This window comes from Schistocerca piceifrons, chromosome 2, assembly GCF_021461385.2.
Source record: "Schistocerca piceifrons isolate TAMUIC-IGC-003096 chromosome 2, iqSchPice1.1, whole genome shotgun sequence".
Taxonomy (NCBI): domain Eukaryota; kingdom Metazoa; phylum Arthropoda; class Insecta; order Orthoptera; family Acrididae; genus Schistocerca; species Schistocerca piceifrons.
The window spans coordinates 799,098,731-799,118,691 of record NC_060139.1 but is presented as its reverse complement, the minus strand read 5'-3'; the positions used below and the strand labels follow the sequence as shown (position 1 = coordinate 799,118,691).

The following is a 19,961-nucleotide window of genomic DNA, read 5'->3' as shown; positions in this document are numbered from 1 at the left end:
TTGGCCATGCCCTTTGAAAGGAGCCATCCCGGCATTTGCCCGAAGCGATTTAGGGAAATCACGGGTAGTCTAAATCAGAATGGCCGGACGCGGGTTTGAACCATTGTCTTCCCGAATCCAAGTCCAGTGTGCTAATCACTGTGCCACCTCGCTCAGTTCTTATTGTTTCCATTGCCCATTGTCGTAGTGCAAAACACCTCCTTGGACAGCTTGTTACGAAATTTTGTTTTGAGAGCCTCTCGTAATGTTGTCAGGATATTTCGGCAGTACAGACAGTTTGTTCCTTACGAGCATAATCTGTTAGCATTAAGCCATGAAAGTTCCAACGAAACAACTTGCCCAGAAAACACCTTGCCTGATGATTTTTGTGTGTTCGCCTTCTCAGTGGTGGTTGCTCAGATAGTTTCCACTGCTTCTTGTCGTGGAGAAAAACTTCCCTCTTGGCCCGCCTGCAGTGATGTTTCGTCTTGCCGTAGTCTTTTAGCACCACGTGAAGGAATTCCCAGAAAAACTCTCAACATTCCGTTCCTCGATAACGGTCGCCTCTTCGCCTTTCTTGGTGGTAGTTAATCATATTGTCTCCAATGAGTGCTCTGCACCTTTGCCTCGGATTCATGGTCATATGACCAGAACTCGACCACGGGGATTAGGTGACTGAAATGTCATCTGGACTGATCTGACCCACCAATATTTTCACTGGTGCATCAGTTCAGAGCACGACGTACCAATGTGCTATAAGGATGCTGTGGATGACAACCAAAGATGTCCTGCTACGAAACGAAATGGCAACCCCTGACCATCGTCCCTCGTTGTCGGTCCTTATGGCGGGTGACAGTCAGGATAGTATTCCAACGCTGTCTGTGTGTGTCTACGGCCTGGAATCTCTGGAGAAGAACTTTCTTCAGAGATGAGTCCCTCGTCGAAGTGAGCCCCGGCGATCGGCGAAGAGGTGTCTGGAGACGTCCTGGACAGCGGTGAGATACCAACCTGTTTCTCGCTTGCCACAAAGCCTCACAAACAGAAATGATGGTCTCGTGTACCATTTCTTCTCATAGCAAGACCGCTTTGTTTGTCATGCACAGCACCCTTAAGGCACAGCGGTATGTCGACGATATTCTACAACCGGTTTTGTTGCCCTTCATGGCAAGCAATCCTGACCTTATACTTAAGGAAGATAATTCCCGCCCGAACACGTCGAGAGCTTCAACTGCTCGTCTTCGTGCTTGCCAAATCCTACTTTGGTCAGCAAGGTAGCTGTATCTCTCCTCAATCGAGAACGTTTGGAACATTATGGGGAGGGCCCTCCAACCATCTTGGGACTTTGGCGATCTATCATGCCTGTGGACAGAATTTGGTACAATGTCCCTCAGAAGGGCAACCAAAATTTATGTGTCAATGCCAATCCGAATAACTCCTTGCATAAGGGCCAGAGGAAGACCAACGCGTTACTCGCTTGCTCAATTTGAGACGTCCTTTCTAATGAATAAATCATCAATTTTTCCGAAATTGTAAACATTTGTTTGTCTGTAGATGCCCGTCGCATCTACCAATTTCCGTCCCATTCGGAAAATTCGTTCGTATGCGTCGCTTTTTTTTCTTAGTGTGTATTTTGCATTATTTGTTTCTACTAAATAATGCCTCATACAGTGATGTTTTCATTTGGAGGGGATTACACAATAGCTAGCAGCGTGAAAAATATGTGATGTTCAACCGCAGTCATTAGTGCCGCTTCAAGAAGGTAGGCATTATAACATTCGCTACTGAAATTCGTTATAAATCACTTACACGTGCAGTACGTCACATAACAATGTTAGACACTGGTGAATGTGTGGCGACGCGAAAGGTTTATAATGAATAGTGACTGGTACAGTGGCCATTAGATACTGAAAATGGAAGCTGCGAGGTAGGATATCAACAATAACAGCCATACTGCCGGAAGCCAGTACCCAGCTTCACGCGAGAACATATATAGATAACTTCTGAATGTTCTATCGGACGACTAATCTGAAAAGGCTCGAAATCTAGTTTATGATAATAACAATTATTACACAAGAGACTATCTCAGTTATCTTTATTTATATTCAGTTAATTATCATTAACGTGTGCTTCAACATTCATAGTGGGTAAGCTTAATACAATGTAACAATACAGAGCGATTTTTTTCCACCGTGTACAAACTCCAGGGATTGATCGATGAGATGATACGGAACAAAAAATATCTAACGAACTTATGTCCTGAAATACGTGTGGTTTCCATGCTAGAGACAATTTATTCAATCATACATTGTTACAAAAACTGCGGTCTAATAAGCGCTCTAACATGCAGTCACAGTTACAGTATGTGTTGAAAATGATGTCCATGTGCCTCAACACGTTCGTGTACGTGCCATAGCATGCTCTCACACGTTCACGTCGGCCAGGCTGCATCTGAATAGTGTCAATAGCAGTATGAATACGCAACTCCAGTGTCTCCACATCTGGAATAACCTCTGCATACACGATGCTTTTGAGATGGCCCCATAACCAGGAATCGCGCACGTTGAAACGAGCAGGCCGTGCAACATGTCGATCCATCGACGAGGTAAGACACGATTGAGATGTTCCAGGACTTTAATGGCGAAGTGGGCTCGAGCACTATCATGTAGCAGCCACATAACTCTTCGAATCATCAATGGTACTGCTTTTAGCAGGGGAGACAAAGTTACCAGCCGGCCGGAGTGGCCGTGCGGTTCTAGGCGCTACAGTCTGGCGACTGATGACCTGAGAAGCTAAGTCGCATAGTGCTCAGAACCAACCAACAAAGTTACCAGCAAGAAACGTCGATAGTACCGGCCTGTTAGGCGACGTGGAAGAAAGACTGCTCACAAAATACACTCTCCAATTATCCCGGCCCACACATCCCAGCCGCACCGGTTGTGATGATTCGCTGTCACCATACCTGGGGGTTCTGCGTACTATCCCACAGATGACTGTTACGAAAGTTGAAGATACCACTCCGCGTAAAGGTGGCCCCATGTGTGAATGGGATGAATGACACAAATCCTGGGATCTTGGTTGCCTAGAGAAGAAATCAGTGACAAAACTGCTCTTCATGTGGAAAATCTGTATGCCCTGCATACGCTGTAAGTGATAAGGGCAGTAACAGTTTTGGCTTACCCTGTACTGGCGGGCCAACTGCCTGGTAGTGACACGGCGGTCGCTTCCACAATGCCAACCACATTTCCCTCCAAGTCTGATGTCTGAATATTCCGAGTAGGTCCTTTATGATTCTTGCTTTCTGAAACGACCCTGTCTCAGACAAACGGCGAAAAACTGTTGCAAAGGGTGAATGCTATGGTGGTTGTTGGTGGGAATGGGTCTCCTGATACAACCTTGCTGGCCGCCGCCCGTTGCCATTTGCCTTTCTGTAAGTGAACACCATGTCTTGAAGCTCTGGATCCAAATACGGAACCACTGTGTACAACGCTGCATCCCACCCACTAGAAGGTGAGTCAACAAGAGAAGTGAATCGCTTAAAGCATAACCAATTACTACGGCAGGAGAGGATGCTCGGACATGACGTTTGAGGAACAATCCTGCCCTCTAGGAGGAAACCATGCATACCGTAACTGTAGCTGCGTGGTAGACCGCAGTCGCTGCACCAAAGTATGTATGATTGAATGAATGGTCTCTAACAGGGAAACTATGCATTTCCGCACATTAGTCCTATAGGCCTCTTTTGTTCTTTATCCTGCCATCGATCAACCCCTAGAGTTTGTACACGGTAGAAAAAATTACCTGTATATTGTTATGTAAAGGTACTAAAGATTCAGACATTGTCATCTTGCACCCGAGCGCAATCCAAAGAAAGACAATGGACAAGCAGTTACCTAAATATGTGGTTTTCATCTCATAACTACCACCAGTGAATCTCTTTGCCACGCCGAGTGGCCACGCGGTTTGGGGCGTCACTACACGGATTGCGCAGCCCCTCCCGTTGGAGGTTCGAGTTCTCGCTCGGACATGGGTGTAGGTGTTGTTCTTAGCATAAATTAGCTTAATTAGTCTTTTATCCATTGTGGATGTGGAGCACTGCGACTGTGGTGTGAAAAGGTTTTCAGAAATTACTGCAACCAGTCGCCTTTTATGTAGATGTATTTTATTTAACCATGACCGGTTTCGAGCTGCCTAGCAACTCATCATAAAAGGCGACTGGTTGCAGTAATTTCTGAAAACCTTAGCTTAATTAGTGTGTAAGTCTGGGGACCGATGCCCACATCAGTTTGATCCTTTGGAAATTCACACACATATCAACATCATCATCATCTTGGACAGTTTCCAGCCACTGGCTGGGTCTGTCGGGAACACAGGCCTCTCCATCGTGTTCTGTCTTTCCACCATTCCCCCTCTTCCACCTTCGTCCAGTTCTCTCCTCTTCTCGTCACACATTCCTTCACTCCCTTCACCCATCTATCTCTTGGTCTTCCTCTGGGCCTCTTCCCCTCCAGTTGCAGATCAAACTTCCTCTTTGGAATTCTTCCCTCATCCATTCTCTTCATGTGTCCTTACCACTGCAGTCTTGATTTTTCTATCCTGTCCTGTACTGGTTCCTCCTTTAGTCTTTGCCTCACATACACATTTCGCAATCTGTCTCCTCTTGTTACACTCAACCTGCTCCTCTGGAACTTCATTTCACTAGCCTGTATTCTACTTTTGTCGCTTTTGTGCATTACCCATGTCTCACTTCCGTATGCCAATATGGGGACAAAGTAGGTTCGGTATATAATTCCCTTGGATTTCTGTGGCACCTCCTTGCTCCAAATAAGCCCCCTAATGCATTTGTAGAACTGCCCTGCTTTTCTGCACCTTTCATTTATTTCCATTGCGTTTCCCCCCTTACTTTCAATCATGCTTCCCAGGTACTTGAAGTTCTCTACCACTTGTAGTTTTTCCCCTCTGCAAGTTATATCCACATTTGGCCTATTCTTCTTCCTTGTTGTGACAATTATTTCACTTTTCTTTGCAGAGAAATGCATTCCATATTGTGCTGCCGTTGCCTCCCATACATCTAACTGCTCTTGCACCTCCTTCTCGCAATTTCCCCATAACATCAGGTCATGGGCAAAAAGCACTGCTTTCATTTTATGATCTACAATTGCATCTGATACTTGCTGTAGGATTTCATCCATAACAATAATAAACAATAAAGGCGAAAGTGCACTTCCCTGTCGCAGCCCATTTTCCAGCTTTAACCATGCAGTACGTTCCCTCTCCACTTTCACACAACTCTCACTTCCCTCATACATTTTTCTGACTTTTCGTGTTATCTCTTCATCTATCCCTTTTGCGTTCAGCACATCCCAGAGCTTGTCCCTATAAATACTGTCATACGCCTTCTCAATATCTAAAAAGGCCATGATTAAGTCCTTCCCGTACTCATAGTGCCTTTCCTGCAGTTGCCTTACCGCAAATATGAGGTCCGTTGTTGATCTTCCCGGTCTGAAACCATACTGCTCCTCTTGCAGTCTACTTTCAATACTGCTTCTTATTCTCTTCTCCAGGATCTTTTCATAGATTTTTCCACAGTGACATAGCAAGGTGATTCCTCTGTAGTTCTCACATCTCCTTTTATCCCCTTTCTTGAAGATCGGGACTATAATTCCTTTCTTCCAATCCTCAGGAATTCTGTTCTCCTTCCACACCACCCTCAGCACTCTGTATAGCCACTGGGTTCCTACTTCTCCTGCTGCTCGTATCATATCCACTGTTACTTCGTCCCAACCCGGTGCCTTGCCCCCTTTCATCCTCTTTATGGCTTCTTCCACTTCATTCCAAGTTAGATCATCAATTTCCCCACTATTATAATCGTCTGCTGCCTTAGGCTCTCCATCGCTGTTAGTTACCCGCTTGGCGGCATTCAACAGATCTTCAAAGTACTCCTTCCAAATCTTTTTGAGGTCATGCATTTCCTCCACAACTCTTCCATTATTATCCATGATATCAACATTTTTTGTTAATCTCTCGTAGAAAAACTGGTAGAAGCCGACCTCGGGGAAGATCAGTTTGCATTCCGTAGAAATGTTGGAACACGTGAGACAATACTGGCCCTACGACTTATCTTAGAAAATAGATTAAGGAAACGCAAACCTACGTTTCTAGCATTTATAGACTTAGAGAAAGCTATCGACAATGTTGACTGGAATACTCTGTTTCAAATTCTGAAGGTGGCAGGTGTAAAATACAGGGAGCAAAACGCTATTTACGATTTGTTCATAAACCGGATGGCAGTTATAAGAGTTGAGGGGCATGAAAGGGAAACAGTGGTCGGGAAGGGAGTGAGACAGCGTTGTAGCCTATCCCCGATATTATTCAACCTGTATATTGAGCAAGCAGTAAAGGAAACAAAAGAAAAATTCGGAGTAGGTATTAAAATCCATGGAGAAGAAATAAAAACTTTGAAGTTTGCCGATGACGTTGTAATTCTGTCAGAGACAGCAATGGACCTGGAAGAGCAGTTGAACGGAATGGACAGTCTCTTGAAAGGAGGATATAAGATGAACATCAACAGAAGCAAAACGAGGATAATGGAATGTAGTCGAATTAAACCGGGTGATGCTGCGGGAATTAGATTAGGAAATGAGAGGCTTAAAGTAGTAAAGGAGTTTTGCTATTTGGGGAGCAAAATAACTGATGATGGTCGAAATAGAGAGGATATAAAGTATAGCCTGTCAATGGCAAGGAAAGCGTTTCTGAAGAAGAGAAATTTGTTAACATCGAGTATACATTTAAGTTTCAGGAAGTCGTTTCTGAAAGTATTTGTATGGAGTGTAAACATGTATGGAAGTGAAATGTGGACGATAAATAGTTTAGAAAAGAAGATAATAGAAGCTTGCGAAATGTGGTGCGACAGAAGAATGCTGAAGATTAGATGGGTAGATCACATATTTAATGAAGAGGTATTGAATAGAATTGGAGAGAAGACAAATATCTGGCACAACTTGACTAGGAGAAGGGATCGGTTGGTGGGGCATATTCTGAGGCATCAAGGGATCATCAGTTTATTATTGGAGGGCGACATGGAGGGTAAAAATCGTAGAGGGAGACCAAGAGATGAATACATTAAACAGATTCAGAAGGATGTAGGTTGGAGTAGGTACTGGGAGATGAAGAAGCTTGCACAGGATAGAGTAGCATGGAGAGCTGCATCAAACCATCTCAGAACTGAAGACCACAACAAGAACAATCTCTCGTTTAGTCGTAGAGAAAATGACATGTTGGAATATTTTTAGCTGTGGTAGGAACGAATTCTGGCGATGTGGCCTTTGATTCATCCCACATTGAAGAAGAAAACAACTGCGTAATATCTGGTTCGTACACAAACTTGTGGAATTACACCCGTTCCTTTAGTGATACCGAGCGAGGTGGCGTAGTGGTCAGCACACTGGACTTGCATTCGGGAAGACGACGGTTCAAATTCCCGTCAGGTCACCCAGATTTCCCTGAATCGTTCCAGTCAAATGTCTCTATGGCTTCTCTGAGAAGAGCACAGCCAATATCCTTCACCGTCATTTCGTAATGTGAGACTGTGTTCCTTCCCTAATTACCGCGCCGTCGACGGGACGTTAAATTCTAGTCTTCCTCCCTTTAATGATACACATCGTGACACTTGCTGGAGCAGAACTCGCAAAAGTCTGTTCCCATAGAACTCAACAGAAGGTTATGTACGGAGTGTTTCAAAAAGAATGATCTTGTTTAGAAACTCCATACTTATTGATAAAAAAATAGTACAAACATGGGATGCATTGCAAAATACTCACAAAATTTTAAAGTTTTAGCTACGCTATTACATATGCTCAATGTGTCCACCAGCAGCAGCACGAAGAACATCATCTAGCCGATTGCTAAATTCGTCATAAGCTTTACACAATGTATCCGCTTTTACAGAAGTTATGGCGGCTGTTATTCTTTTCTTCACTTCTTCTATCTCGCAGGCTAAGGGGAGATGAACACAATTTTCTTTACATAGCCCCACGAAAAAAAAATTGCGTGCGGTTATCTTTGGCGATCTTGAAGGCCAAGAATGCAGGGCAGTGTCTCGGGATCCGGTGCGTCCTGTCCAGCGTTGAGGCAGAGCGTCATTGAAATACTGATATTCGTTGTTGTGCCAATGTGGCGGAGTTCCATCGCGTTGGAAAACGAACTCATCGGAGACCTCTCGTAGTTGTGGAAAAATCCACTTCTGCAGTATCTGAAGATAACTCATTCGACTCACCGTGTTTTCCTTTGGGGGTCATCGTGGACTCCTACCTTTACACGAGCATCCTGTCTCTTCAAATTGGCGATACAAACGATTAATGTTCTTGGGTGCCGGCGGATAAACACCAGAACGCCGACTAAAAGCAAGCTGGACCGAAATCACTGACTCATTCTTTGCAAACTACAACACACAAAACTATTTCTGTTGAGCGGACGTGCTTCTGACTGACTGCAAACTGAGAAGATGCATTGACTGACATCTAACGGCTATTTTCTCAAGCTCTAGGCTAAGCCCATTCAAACAACTCACATTTCCTTGACTGCACGGCCCACGTTTTGTAATTATTACCGCCCAAAAGCAGGTCATTCTTCTTGAAACACGCCGTATTATAAATCGAGTATACTCGTCCGTTTTTCGTCAGACCTCAAATAATAAGCGTGAATATGGAAATTGCTTTGTGTTTACACAGTGTTATCATTGATTTTCAGCTTCAGAATGAAATAAAAGTTCCTGTATTCAAAAGCGTAGATGTTACTGGATACATTGAACTTGACGCCGAAGAGAAGTGATCGGTGTCTGCTGCATGGAAGAATTTCGTCCCTTTTCGCGCGTATTTGAGAGTGCTATATTCCTTGAATGAAGAACAATACTTCTCTCCGTTCATTCCGTACGTCAGTGGAGAATAAACGAGAGAGGAAACGTTTTTTTCCGGAGTAGCATCTGGGCAGAAAATCCGCTCATTGTTAATTCATGGAGGGCTTTCGTAGCAAGAAGACGAGGTCCATGAATGAATAAATTATCGTTTTCAGAAGATATCGCTTTTTTGCTTTTACGTCGATTCTACGGATTCCCGTGGGGTGGAGGGGGAGGGGGGGGCTCGGAAGTTTTTCTCCACTCCTGAGGGTCGTTTTATATTATCTGCTCTTCAGATTCGTTCAACAAATGACATAACCTTCGGGCGCTGCTAGGAAAAGAAGTGAAGGGAATAGCATTCGCTGCTGCCGCCTGAATTCCGCTCCAGTGTATTCTACTTACTATCACATTCTGGTAGCAGAACATTTCATAAACTAGCTTCTATTAAAAAACAGTTTACTGTCCAGTGTGTTTCATCATTTCTCACGACTTTGTGTTTTCTCGTATTGTGTCCCGTTCTGCTGAAACCGTATAAAGAAGGCACTGAGGTAGACGAATCGTATGTGAATGTAGAGAGTAACAGCATATGGACATCCGAAGCCGATGTAACTGTAAATAAAGTTCGAGTACTGAACACAAATAAATATACAATAAAGAAGCCTAATAGTAAGCTCTAATTAATTCTTAAATTTTTACAGGTGTAATCGTGTGTGAGCGCATAGTGTAAATGAAACTAACAAGGACGATTTGCAGAAAACGTCTTCGGTATTATAGGTAAAGTGTACATTGGCAGTTCACTCACAAATACTGTAGAGTGAGTGGCGAAGTGTAGTTTGTAAAGATATTAGCCATGCAATTTTTCTCTTATTTCCGAGAATCATCTGAGTAAATGTCCCCTTCCCAACAAAATAAAACCGTCTCTCATTATTTTTCGAAATCTGAGCCTGTAGGAAACAAGCGACTCAGAAGCAGTGTGCCCAAAATCACACAAAAACTGCGCAACTTTCGAATTACATATATCAGTCAGTGGCCACTTGATGCTAGAACTGAGTAATTTTCATAATCGTGTCATTAGCTCTGTCCACTGTGACTCTGGACTTTCTTATTCACAAAGTGTACTTATCTACTTATACCCTCTCTTCCGTGCCTTAGACGTCTTTGTCACAGCCATTTCTGTTTTGCATGTCGTGTGCAAATGTTATTCACACAACTCCCTGAACTACTGACTGCTTTAAGTTTATTAACTATTCCTTCTTCCACTCTTTCCTATGGCACTGACCAGATCAAGCACATGTCTTTCCCACGAGCCTCTTCAGTTTCATTCTGTCTAATGCACGAGACATCCATACAATTTTAGTATCCATCCTTTCAATTCAAATTTATTATTATTATTATCAACAGCATCGGTGTAACTATAGCTATTGTAATTACAGCACACAATCTCACAATTAATAAAATATTCCGGGCTATTCTGCCGTGGTCGAAGGGATTTCACTTTAAAACCAGACGTTTCATCCCCATCTGCGGAGGACATTTTGAAGGGGGATCGTAGCTTTGTTAAAGGTCAGATTCACCCCCTGGCTCGCTACTGACTAAAGCAAAATTCCGTTTCCTCGAGCTTCCGCACAGTGGCGGATGTCACATTTTTTGAATACGCGAGCGAAACTGGCCGTCGTCGACTGCCGTCGTCCGCTTTTACTATCATCCCATGGTGAAAGACTGGTACACATCTTCTTCAGCACCGAAATTTAAATTTCATTGAATTTCACGCCCTCCTCCTTCCTATTAAAATTCTGGGGTGTTTCACAATCTGTAAGGCCTCTCTGTATAGCCTTTGGTGGTATCCGTTTGTGGTTGACAGTACTTGAATCCGGTCAAAATGAATGTGGTGGTCACCTCGCGGTAAAGCAACAGCTGATCTGTCAGTCTCCCCTCTTCTGCAATTGCCCTTGTGGTCATCGAATCGTTTTTTGACAGTTCTTTTCGTAGTACATACGTACACCTGCCCACAATTATACGGAATCATATAAATTCCAAATATTCAAAAAACCGACTCGAAGAGCAGAAGGGCAATTGCAGAAGAGGGCAATGAACCGTTCCGACAGGAAGTGCACCAAACCAAATTTCAAGCCATGGCATGCTACTTAACCCTTTGACTACAATTTTTGTTCCAAAGACATTAATGTACGTTATTTTAATTAATGTTGTACTCAGTAGTAACAACATGAAAGGAATATTTTCAGTTGTTTCATTTTCCAGTACAGGAACATTATCACATGTGGGGTCATTCGTAAGAGCTATGGGGTTCAGAAGATAACAGCACGAGCACAAATGGACTTCGTTCCTGATGAGGCAAACGTCAATACGTGCATACAGTTCGTCGACACGATGTGTCCGGGATGGCATAACGGTAACCCGCTGTGCAAATTTGGTAATTAGGTTACATAGCTGCATGCGCGAATTAATTCATTGCAACAATAGAGAGAGGTGGGTCAGCAATAAAACCTAAGGACAGCACAGCCGACAGGTGCAACCTGTAGTTACAAGAATTCTGCAAAACATTAGCAGTCGTCCTTTTACCAAAGGTACATTAATGCATAGCAATGACATGCAACAAATTCGCACTGGTCCTCTGATAAACTACCGTGAGACACAAACGTCCCGTTATTAGTCAACAAGTTGAATCAGATATTACGTCAGGTGGAATGACGCTACGCTCACACCGTCGTCCTGTCCCTTCTTTTTATCAGTAGTTTTCACGTGTTCGTCTCCTGGCCGATTCTGCAGAGAACCTCCTCGTTTCTTATATTTTCAGTCCACCAATTTTCAGCATCCTCCTATAGCACCATGTCTCAAACACCTCTATTCTTCTTTTTCGTTTTTTTAAGCCATAATCCACTTCCACAATAAGAGATCCTATTTTATTTATTTACTAGCACAGTAGCTGGCGTTGCCGGCAATGTACCTATTGGAGTTCAATCAGTCCATCTCCCTTCCATCTCTCTCTGCCCATCTTCTCTTCCCTTCCCCCTTGCCCCCCCACCCTCTGCCATCACCTCCTTTCCACCCATCACCACTTTCCTTTCTCTGTCCATTTCCTCCTCCCCCTGTCTCTGCCTATCACCGCTTCCCTTCATCTGTCCATTTGCCTTCCCGTCTCACTGTTCATCACTTCTTCCCCCCTCTCGCAATCCATCTCCTCATCAGCCCTCTCTCTATTTCGTGCCCTTCCCTTTCTTCGTCAATTTCCCCCTCTTTCTATCCCCTTCTTCCCTCCTCTCTGTTCCTCTCCTCCTCTCCTCTCCGCTCCTCTCCTCGCGTCTGCAGCCCAAATACAAGGTTGCCGATACTTAAACCCATAATATTTCTTTGCAGGTACTAAGTAGAATGAGTACCAAGTTTAGTTAAAATCGATCCAGTGGTTTAGGAGCATACGCACGAGTCACATGTACTTCGCATATACTCGTATTTAACACGTTTCACACATATTTGGACATATATTTCACATACATCTTAATCCAATTTCGCCTTGCAGGTTCATTTTCAAGCAGGTCAATGTTTCCCGTCATATTTCCTGAACTATATTCCGTACAATGGTGTAATTTTGCAGTTACGACCACTGGTATATGTGGATACTGTCTGAAAAATATGTTGAGAACGTCGTTAATAGCAAGGGAGCAATAAATTAAAGAATCATATATGATACCGCAGTTTTTTACGTATCTCAGTGCTTATGACGCTACATCTCTTTAACTACGAGCCGTACATTGATATATTTTGACAGGTACATTCTGTGGTCTGTGCAAAATCCGTTTCGAATCGAGTTGTTAGTAAAGACGCAGAAGATCATGCTTAATGCGATAGTTTTCCTGCATGAACAGCGAAAATGTAACAAGGGATAAATTTTTCCTTTAACTATTTTTTTGGGTGGTGGAGGAGGGGGGGGGGGGGGGGGTTCTCAGTGAGAAAAAGTCTCGTAAACATTTGAAATTATATGTAAAGTTTGTGGCATGACAGTGCTCTCAGTCTCAAAAAGTGGTTGAGTATAGTCTGGCTATTTGCGTGTCGTGAGCTACGCTTCTTTTTGAGCCCTCTCCCCTCCCCCTTCCCCCCACTGTTTGAGGGTTACGTGTGTCTTACCCCCGATCCCAAGTGATTATTTCCAGAAAGTAAGTCATATGTGCACCAAGTTTGGTTGAAATCGATCCAATGGTATAGGAAAGATATTGAGTATTTGAGCATATAAGATATGCATACACATAATATATGCATAAACATGCACTATGCATATACATACACTTATATTGGGCCCAACATTGCCGATTTTCTATTACGAAACGGTAAAATGAACTTTGTTTCTAGTACAATATCGAAACAATTTCCTTTCCATGCATTGGTGAAGACATCTTTTAAATTATTATAGAATCGTACAAAGAAATATGCATCGTGTATAAGTACACTATCCAAACTAGGAAACGGAGTACGCACAATTCAAATTCATTGTAATGTTTATTTAACTCAGAACTTGATTATAAACAATATTTATACTTACATGTCCAGGCTACCGAGCGCGGCTGCTTCGTGTGTCTACAGCACTTTATTGCAAACGTCTCTATGGCAAGTCCTCCTCATAGTTCTATAGACGGCTACTGTTTTCGCCTACGGCCGTCTGCGCTTCGCAGTTGAAAGCTGTCAAAAGCGCTGCCAGGTGTCAGGGACTTCCGTAAGTTTAGGAGTGTCTTAGTAGTAATGTATTGAAACCCCCTGCACGATGTGGCATTTTTTCACGCAACTCAGTGTCTACGACGGGGTCTAGTGCAGCAGGGGATAGAACCCGTCGGCTTTGAACAATGACGTCATTCCTTAATCATAGATAGTAATGTCTTCACTTCGAGGCATAGATAATAAAGCAGTTCTGTGTTCTAATAAGCGCTATCATTAAAATAATTGAATGTGAATCTAAAAGCGATCGCTTGATATTAGATACAGATGCTTCAGTAGCTGATAAGTGTTTTTTGGCTTTAAAAAAAAATCTCACGAGATAGAATAAACTGATCCTAAGATACAGATGCTTCAGTAGCTGATAAGTGTTTTTTGGCTTTTTTAAAAAAAATCTCACGAGATAGAATAAACTGATCCTACTTTATCAAGCAATCAATAAAAAAACTAAACTAAAACATAACAGCAAAAGACAAGTGAAACACAAAGGTTAAATAAACAATCAAAACATATAAACTGAAACAGGTTGCAAGTGTAACGTACGTGTATTTCCACCTATTCGTAAGTAGGATCAGTTTATTCTATCTCGTGAGTTTTTTTTTTTTAAAGCCAAAAAACACTTATCAGCTACTGAAGCATCCGTATCTTAGGATCAGTTTATTCTACTGAATTTTTTTGGCTTTTAAAAAAAATCTCACGAGATAGAATAAACTGATACTACTTTATGTTAGTAATAGCGGAGACGAAATAAACAGCACATCTACAATTTGTATCCCGTGTTCCACTTAGGGTTTACTGAATCGGAGGATACATTGTTCAGGTGAAGAACAGGACAGTAATGCTAGTGCAAACGAAGAAATCGCCTTACGACAAACTCGTATTCCGGACTGTACTTAAGCAACACACTTCGAATGAACTTTTAATTTGTATCGGGTGTTTCATTTGCGGTTTAGTGAATCAGGGGATACATAGTTCAAGTGAACAACAGGACAGCAATGCTAGTTGAAACTAAGAAATCGACTACGCTGAACTTGTATCCCGTACTGCACTTAAGCAATACAGTTCGAAAGACTTTCGGGATACAACTGACGTACATGTAACGTGATGTATTCTTTGCTAGTAATTTCATTCATTTCTTTCCATTGTATTTTGCGGAGAGATACTAAGATACAAACACGCGATATCGTTAACGTGAAAATACTACTGGCCCTTACATATGTGAAATAAAGTTTATCTCTCTCGCATTCCTTTGTTTCTCAACATTCTCCTCAGCTCTTTCATCTTTGTAATACATGGTCTCTGGCGACTTGTGACGTCATTGTTCAAAGCCGACGGGTTGTAACCCCTGCTACACTAGACCCCTACGACGTCATATCTCTTGAACTATGAGGCGTTCAATGATATATTTGTGTAAGTACATTCAGCGTCATGTGTGGATTCTGTCTGAGAGATATGTTGCAACTGCTGTTAGTATCAAAAACGTAATAAATTTAAACGTCATGCGCTGGTTGGTTCTTACCTCCGCAGCTGTCACCTGACAGTAAGGAATATTCGTACCGTGTTTGTTTGAAATCGGTCCAGTAGTTCAGGAGTAGATGCACATGCACTCATTTACACATTCATACATCCAGTTTCATAATAGGTATGGAAGTATGGATTTTTCAACAAATAATGCCCTGTTAACCATTAGCCCAGCATAATGATCATGTATTTCCGCCGTTGGAGAAACTGTTCCTCACAGTCTCACTCTACTACGGAGTAACATAGGAGCCACTGTCCTGGCAGGAGCAGCAGCAGGAGCAGCAACAGCAGCAGCAGACTCCACAGCAGGCGCAGCCGGAGCGCAGCATCTTCGCGGAGCTGCGCCGCAGCAGCGAGATCTTCAAGAGCATCCTGCTCAACCTGTCCACGAGGGAGGCGGCGGCAGCAGCAGCGGCGGCCGCTGAAGGCCGAGCACGCGACGGCGCTGGGGGTGGGGGTGGGGGCGGCGCCGGAGGCGGTGACGACGCTGGCGGCGGCGCGGCGGCGGGCACGCCTGCGGACACCGTCGACCTTGCCGGTGAGGGCTGCTGCCTTCCAACGCACTGCGAAAGCAGTCACGGCGCATCTGCGCACACTTATAATCCTTTCTCATTCCAAGGAGCGTGCCCTGTCTACATCGCGTGGATGATGCTTAAAAAACGCCTTCAAATAGTCTCACTAAAACAAAAGCCTTAAATGAAAAACATAATCATGGAGTTTTAATACTCTGAGCATGATTTCCACGATCGAAACCGGGCATCCGCTTAACGAATTTTAAATTTTACCAACATACATGCGGTCGTCGACCATTTTTCTTTAAAAAAATTTATCCTATTTTTTGATCGCTGTTTTCCAGGAATAATGTTCCCAAAAATGCTTAATCCTTGTGGGTGTAGTGCCGCCTGGGGCTTTAGTCCGTTAGTTCATTCTATTGTTTATCGAAAACTTCTTGTTCTCTGTATCCTCTGTTATCCGTCTGTGGAAGCTGGTAATAACTGAAAATATTTGACACGTGGTGCTTTGTGTCCTCACCACTATCGCCATTATAGGTCAAACAATCACAGTAGTACACGTAGCAGTGTAGTAGCCACTACAGTAAGTAGTGCTATTCGACTTGAGTGTGTCAAACTGTGCTATGAAGTAATTGCACGCTACCTATAATATCTTGGAGAAGGTTCCTTAGAATACTTAGTGTAATGAAGCAATGAAAATGATTCGATGTCGATGATGCTGCTTTTGGAAAGTGATACAGAATTTTAAGCAACATTCACCAATTGGGTTAAGTTAGAATCGCTTCCTTATACTAGCTAGCTATCTTACACTGATTTTTTCCAAGGGAAGATAATTTACAAAAAGGAATTTATGAACTGGACAAAGTATGTATACAATGTAATACGAAAAACCTTCCAGTAAATCTAAGTCTATGACAATTTGCGGAAAATATTCAGTGAGAACAAAGATCTTAGTTCATGAAGAAAAACTGAAAAGGTAAAACAATTTTAACTGCCTTGCTTGTGAAATATCTAATGACTACGACGAGCATATGCAGATAAAGTCGATATATATGCAAGTACCTGTGAAACAATATAAGGCATAAAGCAAGGAAGGAAACACAATGAATACAAAATTGTTAAGGCTTTCGTGGCCACTTGTTGACAAACTGCCTATTGGCTTCTGTCTCGGGTTCTTCGGCAAACGTTCATCTAATGATTTTTCTGACGTTTCGTCAGCAGGAGTGGCTGGCATTGTCAAAGCTTCACCCTCCATTGCCTGTGGTGAACCACAATGCCACAATGCCAGCCACTCGTGCTGGCGAAACGTCAGAAAAATCATTAGATGAACGTCGGCCGAAGAACCCGAGACAGAAGCCAATAGGCAGTTTGTAAACACAATGAAATTTTATAAAATAGTTGCATTATCAATCTTGCTATATGGAAGCAAATCGTGGTTTACTGAATGAAAGACCAAAAAAAAAAAGATGCACAAGGAATAGAAATAAGATTTGATTGTGCATTGAATGGATGTAGAAGGATAGAATAGGAATGTAGGTATTCCGAAGGGGTCTAAAATTTGGAGTGCGAAAGAAAAAATGGATGAAAACAAAAAAGAGTGGAATGAACATCTACAAATAATTGATCGAGGGAGACTACCATTTACAATAACAGAACTTTAAACCAAAAGAAAAAAGAGATCCTGCCAAACCAAAAAAAGAACATCGGGACGATGACAGACCGCAATTGTCCTAGTGCAGAGGAAGAAGTGTCATTATTGAAAACAATGTACTTTCCTAAATATTTAAGCATTTCTCAGTACAAAATCGCAGCACGAGTTGCATCAAAATTTCTCCACGACCGTTTGTTTAATTGTAAATACTTGCAAATGAGCTAACGAGCCGAAAACAGATTCGGAGAAATTTTGGTGCAAGTGGCGCTACGATCCAATAAATGTATTATGTATTTACTCACAGGTGCTTTGTGTCCAAAGAAAAGTGTTAGACAAAATATTTAAGCAATAGTTCTGCGAGTGACCTTTAGTATCATAGTGATGCCAGGTACGAACCACAGAGCACACGTGTAGTACCAGCACTTTATGTGGTAGGCAGAGTGTTTTCCCCCACAACTGTCCTTCCTCTCCAGCAGTCTACAGCGTGACTGAATAAACTGTTAACAAACCGACATGCCACATCGGGCATACAACAATCAGTAATTACTCAGGAACCGGGGGTCGCAAAAGCCACGAGAGGGCGCTACGGTAACGTGTGTGCTCGCATCATCGGAGACTGGTTATTTCGGCTGCACATTCTCCTGGCCATATTTGATGGTCGCGCATATTTCGTATTCCGGCGGGAGGTTCTGCCAAGCATGCTAAATGCCGTTCCCAAGCATGTTCGTCGGCGCATCTTTTTCAGCACTAAGGAGCACGTTTGCGTTTCAGCAGACAAATGAGGACACGTCCGCAGACTACCTTTCCCGGCCGCTGAATTGATCGCAGTGGGCCAGTTGCATGGCCATCTCGATCATGCGATCTCTCCCCAATCGATTTTTTTCGCTGTACATGGAACACCGGGTACATCTCCGAAGGACCTAGTGATCAGGATGTCTTTTGAGACACACGTGGTAACTTTGAGAAGGTGCGCGTCGATGTTAGGCGCGTTTCGATGCATGTGTACAAAACTTTTAGCACCTCCTGTAGTGGGCTCCTCATTTGTAGCATGTGACTACATAACTACAATGCCATTTAGCAGCCTCGGATGTCCTTTGCGACTCCCCGATCCTATGTGGTTACAGATCCAGGTCGTAAGCCCGCCGTGCCATGTCAGTCTGTAAACGATCTTTGAGTCGCAGAGCCTGCTTCTACTAGGCACCCCATCTCTAAGCGATCATGAATAGTTCGAGAGATGTGCACAGTCCCTTACAGTAGTCTTCACCGTTATTTAGTTCTGGCGGGCCAATTAGTATGAGTTATTAGGTACACTGACACCTGAGTGAGTAGGTGTTCCGGCCAGCAGGTCTGCTGGCGGCGCACGAACAGCGCCGGTTAACCACGTACCAGCGTGAGGACTCCAGCTCGACGAGTTCTCCCACCTCGAGCTCGACGTCGGCGTCTTCCTCGCAGTCGACGTCCGCGTCGTCGTCGCCGTGCCCGTCGTCCTGCTCACTGAGCGCTGCCTCCTCGTCCGGCAACGGGCTCGCTTCCGATGCAGGCGACGTCCCGTTGCTTGTCGTCAACCCAGCGCTGCCACCCGAAAAGGTATCTCACTAGTTTAAATTGAAAAATGTGGCAACTATTATTTGTTAACCCCTTCAATACCAGTATTTTAGGTTGGAGTTTTAGTGTGTTGCCGAGTGGCTGACCACTCCTTTTTTTTAATTCTTGTAATAGGCCAGTTCCAAACATGTGCTATTTGTTTCATTTTAACCCCTTCCCCTACGTTCTCTTGCAGTTCTCCTCTTTACATGCTGCTTTCCACTTTGCTACTGTTGACGTGCACACTGCCTATGTAGACTGTCACCTTTAATTTTAGTCTTATTTTGGCACTTGCTGCATTTTAGTGACACTCGTCCGCTATTGTTTCCGTTCGGGCGCTAAAGACTACACTGTTGAGAGGCCCATAACACCATATCCATCCATCGATCACCATTTTTTTCCGGAGTGAAACACAATATTGCATGCTTATTTTAATTACTCCTTAGCCAGAAGTAACGATATGAAAAACCATCACCCAGTGATTCGTTTTGCAACGCAGGGAGGGGTGGGACACTCGAGGGTTTTCTTAAGGACTTCTGGCGATTCAGAAAGTGATTGCACAGAAACTACAAGGTGTATAGAAAACAGACACATATTAGTGGATAGTGCGTCTCTTCAAGTCTTCAACTCACATTAGACATGCTTAATGAAGGACCCGTTTGTGATGCGCAAACGTCAATACATGCTTGTAGTTTACTGACACGAATTTTTCAGGAAGGCGCAACAGCATCCCGCATTGTAAATATGTTTGTTGGATTGCCTATAAGCACAGGCGAACTAATTCGATGCAAGCGTGCGGGGCGGAGTGGAGCAGAGATTTAAAAATGGAACGTGAATACAGCACAATCTACTGCTGCCAGCTGTAATTACGAGGGTTGTCCAGAAAGTAAGTTCCGATCGGTCTCGAAATGGAAACCACAGTGAAAACCAGAAACGTTTTATTTGCAACAGTTAGGTACACCTTCCAACTACTTCTCTACGTAGTCACCGCTCCAACTTCGAGTTTTGTCGTGGTGTTGTATCAACTTTCCAATATCCTCGTCATAGAAAGCAGCCGCCTGTGCTTTCGGTCAGTTATCTGCACTGGTCTGCAGCTCATTATCTG

General features: G+C 43.4%; 1 protein-coding gene across 1 annotated transcript in view; it reads left to right on the top strand.

The window, feature by feature from the left end:
- The window catches only part of LOC124775865, a 748,131-nt gene that overhangs the window by 415,422 nt on the left and 312,748 nt on the right, over positions 1-19,961 (top strand). The window contains exons 10-12 of the mRNA XM_047250699.1: positions 11,966-11,978; positions 15,392-15,526; positions 18,602-18,859. Coding sequence (XP_047106655.1) covers positions 11,966-11,978; positions 15,392-15,526; positions 18,602-18,859 — 406 coding nt within the window. The remainder of the gene's footprint in view (positions 1-11,965; positions 11,979-15,391; positions 15,527-18,601; positions 18,860-19,961) is intronic.